The sequence below is a fragment of the Pinus tabuliformis genome, chromosome 7, assembly GCF_031772625.1.
Source record: "Pinus tabuliformis cultivar Carrire ecotype Pingquan chromosome 7, CPIR1, whole genome shotgun sequence".
Lineage (NCBI taxonomy): Eukaryota > Viridiplantae > Streptophyta > Pinopsida > Pinales > Pinaceae > Pinus > Pinus tabuliformis.
In genome coordinates, this window is record NC_142293.1 from 8,430,990 (window position 1) to 8,443,847 (window position 12,858).

Consider the following 12,858-nt stretch of genomic DNA (forward strand, 5'->3'; position numbering starts at 1 on the left):
GATGCAGTATTTTCGTAATAGATTGATTTGGTGTGGAATTCATTTGCTCAAATCTAACTCCACACATACTATGGCATATGAGTAGAGACCTTTGGATTCCGGGGAGTAGTCTCCCATCAGAAACTGCTCAAGGTGTTGCCTATAGCTCTATAGAAACGAGTATGCCATAAGTGGGCACATAAGTTTGGAAGCCTCATCCATACAGGTGTGATGACTGTATCAAAATCTCTGAACCAAGGAGTCAAGAAGAGCCCCGCAGTTCCCATGAAGAGGGGCCTTCTTCTAAGGCCTTTTCATAATGCTTACTATTATCAAATAATGGCTCTTTCTGCAAATTCTTGAAGTTGGGTTGCAAGATGTTCATGGTTGACTTCAACAGAGTGAACTTCTTCGATCTTATCAACCAAAAAGGGTCTGGGGGGGTTTGGGTTCTTAGAGTGTACTGCATCTTTGTATGAGAAGGGATGTCAACCAAAAAGGGCTTAGGTTTAAGGGTCTCGGGGGGTTTGGGGTTCTTAGAGTGTACTGCATCTTTGTATGAGAAGGGATGAGCTGTCCTGCTGCACCTCCTCCTCCTCTGAGAGGAAGGGTTACCACCAAAGAGCTCTTGCTAGTTATGTGGTAAGAAGAGAGGGGAAGAAGTTCTTCAAGTTGTTTAACTTGAAAGAGAAGTCTCTCAAGGCCTCAAGGGATCCCTATCCTCAGTTCTAGAGTTTGAGATCCAGCACCAGAACTGACCCATTGCATGATGGTTCTGCCTGTAGGATGAGAAATTTGGATCCGAAAAGAGCCAATGAAGTGCCTAGACCCAGTGCCAGGGCTTCTTGTGCTTCCCCAGCAGATCTGCCATGGGGATTTTCCATCAGGGGCGTCAGACCTGCAATATCATGGCTGATCTGTCTATTGAGAACGCGATCTGATTGATCTATGGCGGATCTAAGGTTTTTAAACATGATCAGATCCGCAACTTCACTCATAAAATAACCCAACCCGCCATTGTGGAAGGCGCAGTATTAAGGGATTTGATCCATGCAAGAGGCTTCTTGTAGCGGAGAAAATCCACCTCTGTCCGGCAAGTTTCGTCAATGCACTGATTCTGCTCCTCTGACTCGTTTATGGAAGCTGTGCACGCAGACGATGTGACCACAACGCGCTTTACAGTGTTGGCCGTTGAGCAAGCCCTCAGAACATTCAGCGTTCCGTTGATTGCTGGCTTCATCACGTCCCGCTCTGGATCGTTGGGGTTGAAGTTGACGAGACTGGCCACATGGAAAACGCCATCACAACGGTATATGGCAGCATCGAAACTGCCTTCTTCCACCAGATCCGCACTGAAGATTTTGAGCCTCTCCCCAGCGCCCGGAATGTCCAGGAGATGCCGCACCTTCGCTACGTTCCCTGGGACATGCACAGTAGCGTGGACAGTGTGAGCCCGTTGCAGTAGGAGCTTGACCAGCGAGGAGGCCACAAACCCTATTGCTCCGGTCACACAAAAGGAGGTTTTGCATGCGGGAGTTGCAGAGGCCATTTTTCTTTTCTCCGTGTCTACTCAAGATTATTTAATATATCGCGTATATTCTTTGTTAGAGAGCGAAGTGATTTAAGTTGTTCCGGCAGCCGGTGTTCATATGTCATTCTTCTGGTGGTGTTAGTTGCATAGTGAGAAACAATAATATCTTGAAACAATAATATGTTGAAAAATCTGAGGTGGAGGGAGAATATAAATATTCTGAACAGAGTTGTTGTTCTCAGTAACAATGATGGATAGCTAGTAAATTCAATGGGCAAAACATAGCAGATCAATTTCCGCTTTACCAAATCCATGGATAGCTCATACTAAATGGGCAAAACATAGCAGATCAATTTCCACTTTACCGATGGTTTCTATTGAGATATAGATACAAATCGTAGGGGCCTCCAGATTTGGAGTCGTCACACAAGCAGTTATAGTGAGCCTCACACAGGGCCACGCTACACACAATTTACTTTTGAACGCTGTAGAGCACACTCAGCTATGGGATGATTTGCAAAAATCACACTACATGTTTTCCAAAATTTACAGCAGCTTCATGCAAATTGCACTCAGCACTTAACCATACCTCCTTTCACCAAACCAGCGGCGGTGTTAGGGAATTAATCTGTCAGGCTGGCGTAATTAATTCCCAGAGGAGATGCTCCATTTACGGGATATCATAGAAATATTTCAAAACCCCATCCATTTACGCATTCGAAGCATATTTGAAAACCCCATCCCTTACATTTAAACGCCACTCTATGATTCTGCTGTTTTTGTTGAAAATGTAATTTCAACGCGCTACGTACGCAGCCCAAAACCACCGAACAAAACCATAAAACCGGCCAGGATCATATCGCACTGCCATCCATGAAAAGTGGTTTCCGTATTGTTGAGCTCCGATGCGATTTGGAGGCGACGCGTGTCACCCGCATGACATCAGCAAACGAAACCCATCGGAAGTTAAAGCTAGGTGAAAATCTGCCTTCCGATATCCTCTCCATCGTCCGATCTGGTTGCGTGTCCTCCGCCGTCGATCTCCTAAAGGTGCACGGGCCTGCAGCAAATTAAATATTGCGTGGAGTATTAGACATTCCGTTGACCGCCGAAAGGAATTTAATGAATTTATTGTTGTTTGTTGAGAGTTGGTATATGATTTAATTTTTTGTTTACGGCACATATGTTTTTGTTCTTTTTATGTTTTTGGTCATATACATAGGTTTAGTTATATATATAGAATATAGTGTAGTGCCGCGGGCAGTGGTGTAAAGTTTTTTTTTTGCTGCAGCAAAAAGAGGGTTGACTTCCATGAAAGCTATGGTGATGCATACCATTGCATAATGTAAAAATGAAAAACCGTGGGAGCGTATATTAAAAATATGTATGTTCCTTTTACTGGTGGTGAAGTAAAGTGAAATACGAAAATGGTGGAGCGCAAGTTTTTTGTTGACCTTTGTTTTATTTGCAAGATGAAAATGCACAACAGTGCGGGGAGTATGTAATTTGTTTTATAGCAGTATGAGGTAAATTTTATTTTACAGCAGTGAATGAAGATTTTACACAGCAGTGTAAAAATCATTTTGTAAAAGAGGCAGAGTATTTTTTTTGGTAAAATCCCTCTCAGTAAAAGAGGATGTATCAGTTTTTGTTTTAATGAATAGAAATCTTTTATGGTGGTGAAATACTCTGTTACTCAGTGAAATTTTTTAAGTCTTCCTGTGCACAAGAGGATCCTGTGGAGGTAAAACAGAGCATTGCCTCTGTGTGTTTGAATGTTTGGTTTTTGGTATTTTCCCCATCAAAAATACCCAACAGTGGTATCAGAGCAGGACCAGGCTCTTTAAGGAAGTTAAAGAAGCTGAAGGGAGAAGGTTGTTGCTGCAGCAAAACCTCTCAGGTAGACAGAAGACTCAGACAGCGAAGGATTCAGGTATTCTTCAAAAGGCATTTCTTTTGTTATTGCTGAAGACAGTCAGTTTTTTAAAAAAAATCACAGTCAAGGATTTAAAACCATAGTTCAAGATGCAAGGAATGGCAAGCACAAGCATGGGTATGTTCAACACCCAGCTCCCACACTTTAATGGGAAGAACTATGACTACTGGTCTATAACCATGAGAGCTTTGTTCATCGCTCAAGATATATGGGAACTAGTAGAATATGGGTTTGAGGAACCAGCAGATGAAACTGAGTTCAATGCATTAACTCAGGGAGAGAAGGATCAGCTGAAGCTCAATAGGAAGAAGGATGCAAAGGCCATTGTCTTGTTGTATCAAGCAGTGGACCAGAGTATATTCCCAAGGATAGCAGCAGCTACAACATCACATGAAGCATGGCAAACTCTCAAGACAGCCTATCAAGGCATGGAGAGAGTGAAGACAGCAAAATTGCAAATGCTGAGAAAGGATTTTGAAAACTTGAACATGAAGGAGTCAGATAACATTGACTCATTCTTCACTCATATGATTGGAGTAGTCACACAAATGAGAACTCATGGAGAAACAATTGAAGATAGAAGAATAGTGGAGAAAATATTGAGAGTCTTACCCTCAAGGTTCGATGCCATAGTCACAACCATTGAAGAGACAAAGGATCTCTCAAAATATTCAGTTGATGAGCTACATGCATCACTGATAACTCATGAGCAGAGGTTGAGTAGGAATGAAAACTCATCCCTTGAGCAAGCCTTCAAGACCCAGATGTCCTTTGGAAGAGGAAGAGGTCAAGGAAGAGGAAACCGAAGAGGAAGAGGTAGAAGCCAGAACAGAGGTGGAAGGAACAGCCCATCAAATGCACAAGGAAGAGGCAACAATACAAATCAGAACCAAGGTCAAGGCAGCACCCAACAAAGAGATCAGTATCAGGCTCAAGGACAAAGGTATGATAAATCTAATGTTAAATGCTATTATTGCAAAAAGTATGGACATTATGCTAGTGATTGTAGAAAGAAACAGCATGATATGAACAACAGACAAAATGCAAATGTTACAAGAGAAAACAGCAGTCAAGAAAATGTCCTATTAGCTTGTAACATGGCTGAAACACATAGTGAGGACATATGGTTTTTAGACTCAGGTTGCAGCAACCATATGACAGGGAATGTAGCCCTCTTTTCAGCCTTAAATCAGAATTTGAAATCAGAGGTCACACTAGGAACTGATAGTAAAGTGTCTGTTATGGGAAAAGGGGAGGTAAAAATATTTTCAAAACAAGGAGAAAGGAAAACCATAGCAGATGTCTACTATGTCCCCGGAATGAGATGTAACCTATTGAGTGTTGGACAGCTTATCCAAAAGGGTTACAATGTTTATTTTGTAAATGATGTGTGCACCATCATGGATATACCACCCAGCAAAAGATGCATTGCTGAAGTGAAGATGACAAGGAACAGGATGTTCCCTCTCCGGATCCGGGCAGACTTGAAGAACAAGAAGGAAATGGCAGCAGTCACCCAAGAGGCCTTCCAAAGCGTGCCAAAGGATGAGAACTGGTTATGGCACTTGAGATTCGGGCATCTAAATTTTGGAGGTCTAAATTTGTTGAGTAGGAAAGGAATGGTAAAGGGATTACCATTGATAGAGAAACCGGACAGCCTATGTGAAGGCTGCATTTTAGGAAAACAACATAGAGAAAGTTTTCCATCAGGGAAGAGCATAAGGGCAAAGACACCCTTAGAGATCATCCACTCAGATTTGTGTGGACCAATGCAAGCTCCATCATTAGCCGGCAGCCTATATTTCTTGACATTCATTGATGATTTTACAAGAAAGACTTGGATATATTTCCTCAAGAACAAAAGTGAAGTCTTTGAGAAATTCCAAAACTTCAAAGCACTTGTGGAGAACCAAAGCGGGCTGCACATAAAAGTATTGAGAACTGATAGAGGAGGTGAGTATATCTCCAATGAATTCCTAAAGTTTTGTAGAGAAAATGGAATTCATAAACAGTTTACAACTCGGTACACCCCACAGCAAAATGGAGTTGCTGAAAGGAAGAACAGAACCATCATGGAGATGGCAAGGAGCATGTTGAAGGCAAAGCATTTGCCAAATGAGTATTGGGCTGAAGCTGTACATTGTGCAGTTTATATATTGAACAGGTGTCCTACAAAAGCAGTCTTGAACAAAGTGCCAGAAGAAGCATGGAGTGGGAGAAAGCAAGGAATCACCCACATGAGAGTTTTTGGGTGTGTGGCCTATGCACACATTCCAGATAAACTAAGGAGGAAGTTGGACAACAAAGGGGAGAAATGCATCTTCATTGGATACAGTGATGAATCCAAAGCCTACAGGCTGTACATTCCATCTACCAAGAAGTTCTTTGTCAGCAGGGATGTTCAATTCATTGAAGAGGAAGCTTGGGATGGAAGCATAGAGAAAACAGTGAACATTAAAAACTGTTTGTCTCATGATGAAGATGATGAGGAGGTGGCTGAAATACATCCCCAAACAGTAGCGCCAACACAAGGACAGCAAGGGACACCATTGAGGACAACACAAGGACAGCAAGGTACACCATTAAGGATCAATGAGAGTGCTTCTCCAAGCACACCACAAGGAGGAAATTCAAGTGCATCTTCAAGCACTTGCACACCAAGTGAACGAGGTAAGAAGTTTAGAAATCTAAGTGACATTTATGATGAAGGAATGAATTCCTTATTTGCCTTGTACTGTCATGTTGATGATCCTATTCATTTCGAGGATGCAATCAAAGATAGGAAATGGATAGAAGCTATGGATGAGGAGATGAATGCCATAGAGAGAAACAAAACATGGGATTTGGTTGAGTTACCAAAAGGCAAAGAAGTCATTGGTGTGAAATGGGTTTATAAGACCAAGAGCAATGCCGAAGGCAAGATAGAAAGGCACAAGGCAAGGCTGGTTGTCAAAGGGTACAAGCAGCAGTATGGGAGAGATTATGAGGAGACTTTCGCCCCGGTTGCAAGAATGGAAACCGTGAGAGCAGTGTTGTCCATAGCAGCTCAAAACAAATGGAAAGTCTACCAAATGGATGTGAAATCAACATTCCTAAATGGAATGTTAATGGAAGAGGTTTATGTGGAACAGCCTCTCGGATATGAGAAGAAAGGTGAAGAGCACAAAGTGTGCAGATTGAAGAAAGCTCTTTATGGGCTGAAGCAAGCGCCAAGAGCATGGTACAGCAGGATAGATTCATATCTATTGGAGAATGAATTCGACAAATGTGAAGGAGAACCCACAGTCTACATCAAGGAAAAGGATGGTAAAATTTTAATTGTTGTCTTGTATGTAGATGATGTTATTTTCACTGGAAATGATATTTATCTTATTGAGAATTTTAAATCAGTCATGAAGGATGAATTTGAAATGACTGATATGGGTTTCTTGAGATACTTCTTAGGCATAGAAGTAGAGCAAAATGAAAAAGGAATTTTTATATCTCAAGCAAGATATGTAAATCAAATTTTGAGCAGATTTAAGATGGAAGAATGCAAGGCAGCAATCACTCCCACAGTGATGGGATTAAAGCTCAGCAGAGAGGACAACAGCAAGGATTTTGATCCTAGCTTGTATAAAAGCATTGTGGGCAGCCTTATGTATTTAACAGCTACTAGGCCTGACATTATGTATGCTGTTAGTTTGATTTCCAGATTTATGGAGAGGCCAAAGGAGGCACATTGGCAGGCAGCAAAGAGGATTTTGAGGTATGTCAAAGGTACCAAAATGTTTGGAATTTTATATAATACCTCAGAACATTCAAATTTGGTTGGATACACTGACAGTGATTGGGCTAGAAGTGTAGATGATCGGAAGAGCACTTCCGGTTATGTTTTTAATATGGGTTCAGGAGCCATCTCATGGGCTTCTAAGAAGCAGTCCATTGTAGCATTGTCCACAGCAGAGGCTGAATATGTGGCAGCGACAGCAGCATCTTGTCAGGCAGTGTGGATGAGAAGAATGTTGAGAAGCTTAGGCCAAGAGCAGGCAAAAGCGACAGTGATATTTTGTGACAATAGCTCAGCTATTGCATTGTCAAAGAATTCAGTGTTTCACAAGAGAACGAAGCACATTGATACAAGGTTTCACTACATCAGAGAATTGGTGAACAATGGAGAAATTGTCCTAGAACACTGCAGGACTCAAGAACAGGTTGCGGACATCTTGACAAAGCCGCTGGATCAGAAAAGCTTTGAATTTTTGAGGAAGTGTTTGGGTATGACTGAATGCCCAACAATTGAAATTAAAGGGGAGTGTTGAAAATGTAATTTCAACGCGCTACGTACGCAGCCCAAAACCACCGAACAAAACCATAAAACCGGCCAGGATCATATCGCACCGCCATCCATGAAAAGTGGTTTCCGTATTGTTGAGCTCCGATGCGATTTGGAGGCGACGCGTGTCACCCGCATGACATCAGCAAACGAAACCCATCGGAAGTTAAAGCTCGGTGAAAATCTGCCTTCCGATATCCTCTCCATCGTCCGATCTGGTTGCGTGTCCTCCGCCGTCGATCTCCTAAAGGTGCACGGGCCTGCATCAAATTAAATATTGCGTGGAGTATTAGACATTCCGTTGACCGCCGAAAGGAATTTAATGAATTTATTGTTGTTTGTTGAGAGTTGGTATATGATTTAATTTTTTGTTTACGGCACATATGTTTTTGTTCTTTTTATGTTTTTGGTCATATACATAGGTTTAGTTATATATATAGAATATAGTGTAGTGCCGCGGGCAGTGGTGTAAAGTTTTTTTTTGCTGCAGCAAAAAGGGTTGACTTCCATGAAAGCTATGGTGATGCATACCATTGCATAATGTAAAAATGAAAAACCGTGGGAGCGTATATTAAAAATATGTATGTTCCTTTTACTGGTGGTGAAGTAAAGTGAAATACGAAAATGGCGGAGCGCAAGTTTTTTGTTGACCTTTGTTTTATTTGCAAGATGAAAATGCACAGCAGTGCGGGGAGTATGTAATTTGTTTTATAGCAGTATGAGGTAAATTTTATTTTACAGCAGTGAATGAAGATTTTACACAGCAGTGTAAAAATCATTTTGTAAAAGAGGCAGAGTATTTTTTTTGGTAAAATCCCTCTCAGTAAAAGAGGATGTATCAGTTTTTGTTTTAATGAATAGAAATCTTTTATGGTGGTGAAATACTTGTTTTAATGAATAGAAATCTTTTATGGTGGTGAAATACTCTGTTACTCAGTGAAATTTTTTAAGTCTTCCTGTGCACAAGAGGATCCTGTGGAGGTAAAACAGAGCATTGCCTCTGTGTGTTTGAATGTTTGGTTTTTGGTATTTTCCCCATCAAAAATACCCAACAGTTTTCACCAATAAATCGCTCCACTGTTTGCTGCCTCATGGTAAATATTATAGTCGAGTTCTGCAATATCTGGCAGAAATGAAAGCAGATCAGCTGCAAAGGGTGATGGTTTCTTCGGTCCGTGGTAGAGAACAATACAATTGTACAATTATTCAACAACAAATGAGGGTTTCTTCGGTCCATGGTAGAGAACAATACAATTATACAATTATTCAACAACTAATGAGGGTTTCTTTGGTCCATAGTATGTACATGGTGTAGCACAATGCAAATATTCAACTATAATGAGATTTATGCAAATATTCAACTATAATGAGATTTATGAAAATATTCAACTATAATGAGATTTATGAAGAAGATAATGGGTTAATATTGTGTTATTTAATATATTATAGGCGAGTTGTGCAATATTTGGCAGAAATGAAAGCACATCAGCAGAAGGGTCATGGTTTAGTCTGTCCATGGTAGAGAACAATATAATTATTCAACAACTAAGTAGGGTTTCTTTGGTCTGTAGTATGTACATGGTATAGCACAATGCAAATATACAACTATAATGAGATTTATGAAGAAGATAATGGCTTAATATTGTGTTATTTAATAATATATTTGAGCATATTTTTTATCTAATTAGTAGAATTATATTATAATATGTTTTTTTTTTTAATTTCAGATTACATTTTAAAGATTTAGAAGCTTTAGTAAGATTAAATATATTTTCATCTCAAATTTCATCCAACTATAAAATTAAAGATTCAAGGGTTGTGATAACAATCATTTCATTTCAGCAATAAACTAGTATAAGCAATAAATCTAAATTTATACTACTTTATTTTATTTGAAATATTTTTCCTAAGTTAAGCAACTTATCAACATAACATTTATAATAGAGTTACATAAGCTATACTTTAAATAAAATAAATTTATTATTTCTTCTTCTTGGTGATGGACAAGACTCATATTGAAGTAATTTTCTGTTGCATGTCATTATTTAACATAACAATTCCTAATGGTAGTACAGTTTCTTTCAGATTTCTATGGCAGTATAGATTATATTTTTGTACTAGAATCTTGATCTTGGCTTGAGATTTGATCAAAGTATTATTGGTATCCATGGTATGATGTTGTTATTATTTATTTTTAAAGATTATGTATAACAAATTTGAATCAATAGTTTTTGGTTAGTAAAATTGTAATTCAATATTATTTAAAATATGTTTTTAAATATATAAAATTTAAAAAAACAAATAAGTAAAAACATTTCATTTTTTTTTTAAATTCATCAAAATGTGAAAGAAATCACACAACACAAACAAAAATTGTTGCTACTAAAAAATAAAATTAGTAGATTAGGTTACAATTCAGTTTCATGGATAATAGTATGGAGAAAACATAGGCATATCACAAAAATGAGATGGAGTCAACTAAAAACACCTATGGTGCATTTTTCCCAACAATTTTTTATTATTAAATTAAAATATAATTCCTTTCAAGAAAAAATAGACATGGATTTTTCACAACACAACTAATTTCATAAATAATAGCATGAAAAAAACATAGGCATATCAGATAAATAAAAAGGAATCACTGTAATTCAACTAATCCCCGTTAAAATATAATTCAACTGTACTATTCAATTTTTATTGAAACAAATCACTTCAAAACATCATCCAAAAAAAAATTGTTCGACCTAGGAATATCCATATAACAATAACATGGAAAATATTCACTAAAGTTCAAAAGCATTATATCTTTAAATAACATATCAGTCAGAGTCTATAGATGTGCCTAATAAAGGCACCAGATGACCATATTTTTTATCTGCCATCTTTCTGTCCTTGTGCCGTTTATAACGTGGTACCCGATTTTCTCCATTGTTCATATAGAAAAGCGTGACGGCAACTGGGCGTCCAAGTTTATGGTCAGCCCCAAAACGTCTTGTACGGAAGTCTTCCCGCTTCTTCTTCGATTTCAAATCAAGGACGGACTGTCTGGACTCGATAGAGGTGTCGAATATGGTGACAACTAGCGTGTCTGCTTGAGTCCTCGGAGGTTCATACGAATAGATCTCCTCCTCTAAAATTACTAATATTGCAAGACAGCGAAACCATACGTATGTTAACATTACATTACCGGGGGATTCAATCTTTGAATGTAAATGTTGAGGTGAAACAAATACAAATAAAACAAAACATATCATACCTTCTTCGGCATCCATATTTATTTTCACCATGGTTAACCTGCAAAGCAACATAACGATTAATACTTTTATTGTGAAATGATGATAAGTGCAAAATAATGAAGGAGAAGTTGAGTGGAGGATTATAGCATACCACTGTACATATTCTCCACCAGGACAGTTACGATCGGTCATTACCTGTTAATGTGAATTTATTAACAAGTTATTAATTGATTCAATTGGACAAAATATAGATAATTATTTGAATATCATTGTGCAACATATGGATTGAAACAGAAACAAAGTTTAGGTTACCAATACTGCCGAGTTAAGATCCCTGAAATTTTCATAAGTCTTGTGTTTAATACTGATAGGTCTCTCTTCAATTTCCAAGTGTGTTACAGCTTTTTCACCGAATTTTATTTGCTTATTCTTGTAGCACAAAGTAAACTCCAAAAGGGGATCGAAAGGGTCGACGATGCATTCAATTACACAGGATTCCTCTAGCTTTCGCTTCATGTTCTCCATCGTTTGTCCAACTGGAACTGGAAGATCACCAATCACGAAGACAAAGTTTAGGTTACCAATACTGCCGCGTTAAGATCCCGAGTGTTCAATTTCCAAGTGTGTTGCTTTTTCACCGAATTTTATTTGCTTTTTCTTGTGTCCTATCCATACACCTTGTATTTTCTTCTAATGCACACAAAACATGCTCTACCATGAGCTCATTATGGCCTAAATTCGTATTTAACAAAAGTATTGATGAGATGGGCTAACCAGAGGTGCCTTTAAGGCTCAACCAAAGCCCGTTAGTAATTTCTTGCTTGACTACCCCTCGTCGAGCTAGTCAAACCAAAAGGTAAGGGTGGGTGTTAAGGCTTGACTGTTATGGGAGAGGAAAAAGATCGAACCTCACTTGGGCCATATTTGTAATTATCTCTATATACATGTGGTCTAAAGTTCTCAAGGCTACTGGGGTATTGGCCATTACATACGGTGCGAGATCGACTGTGGACATCCGTATGGGGTTTCTTTTCAAATAGAGGAAGAATTCAGCAGAGTATTACAGGTTCAGTCAGGGTTTTGAAAACTAAAAAATAATTAAAATACGGAAAATATCTATGGTCAAATATTTTTAAAATTATGATAATAAAAATCAATAAACATGGAATAGGCTGAAAAGTCTTAATTTCCTGATAAAATTAAAATGTTAAAGATGTTATTAACACTAATCTAATATTATCAAAGGTAAATAGAATACTTACTTGGAAGCAAATTCCTTTGTGTGTGTTGGATCATATTCCTGGCGCCACCTTGAAATTTTCTGATAGATATATTTCTCCACCTACCCAGAAATGTTTTCAAATACTAGTACTTTCGGTCATTATATATGGTTACATTCTACATGAATACCACGGTTCAATTCCATTAGTTCTTAATACCATGAGTCAATATAATGAGGCATTTTTTTTTATTATTTTATTTTTATACGGTTATTTTTATTTTTTTTTAACTTTTTTTTAACTCAATTTAAAATGTTTAGTGTACATTACATTATATTAATATTTTTATTTAATTTTATTTTTAAAATTTAATTCAATTTTATTTTTTTATAATTTTACTTAGTCAAAATGTTAACTGTTACATTAACGCAAACAAAATAACAAAAAAATAAATATCCATTTAAATAAACAATTAGCTCCAAGTTGTTAAGTACCTCTCCAATTGGGAGGTCACATGGTAAATTCTCCTCTACGCCCTTTTGGTTAAGTCGTAATCCATTAAGGACACCTAATCCATTAAGGATTAAGGTGTAGGAGCTGAAGGGTCAAAGTGAGTCCATGTGACGTTGGATTCATAATAT

At 38.0% G+C, this 12,858-nt stretch overlaps 1 protein-coding gene and 1 pseudogene across 1 annotated transcript; both read right to left on the reverse strand.

The window, feature by feature from the left end:
* Positions 1-973: 973 nt before the first annotated feature.
* LOC149244871 (putative anthocyanidin reductase pseudogene) lies at positions 974-1,528 on the reverse strand (annotated as a pseudogene).
* Positions 1,529-10,580: 9,052 nt separating this feature from the next.
* On the reverse strand, positions 10,581-11,522 carry LOC149244872 (CEN-like protein 1). The gene is made up of 4 exons (XM_089436352.1): positions 11,310-11,522; positions 11,149-11,192; positions 11,018-11,055; positions 10,581-10,900 (listed from the first exon to the last, which is right to left on the reverse strand). The coding sequence occupies exons 1-4, from the start codon at positions 11,520-11,522 to the stop codon at positions 10,581-10,583; spliced, it is 615 nt and encodes a 204-aa protein (XP_089292478.1).
* Positions 11,523-12,858: the final 1,336 nt, after the last annotated feature.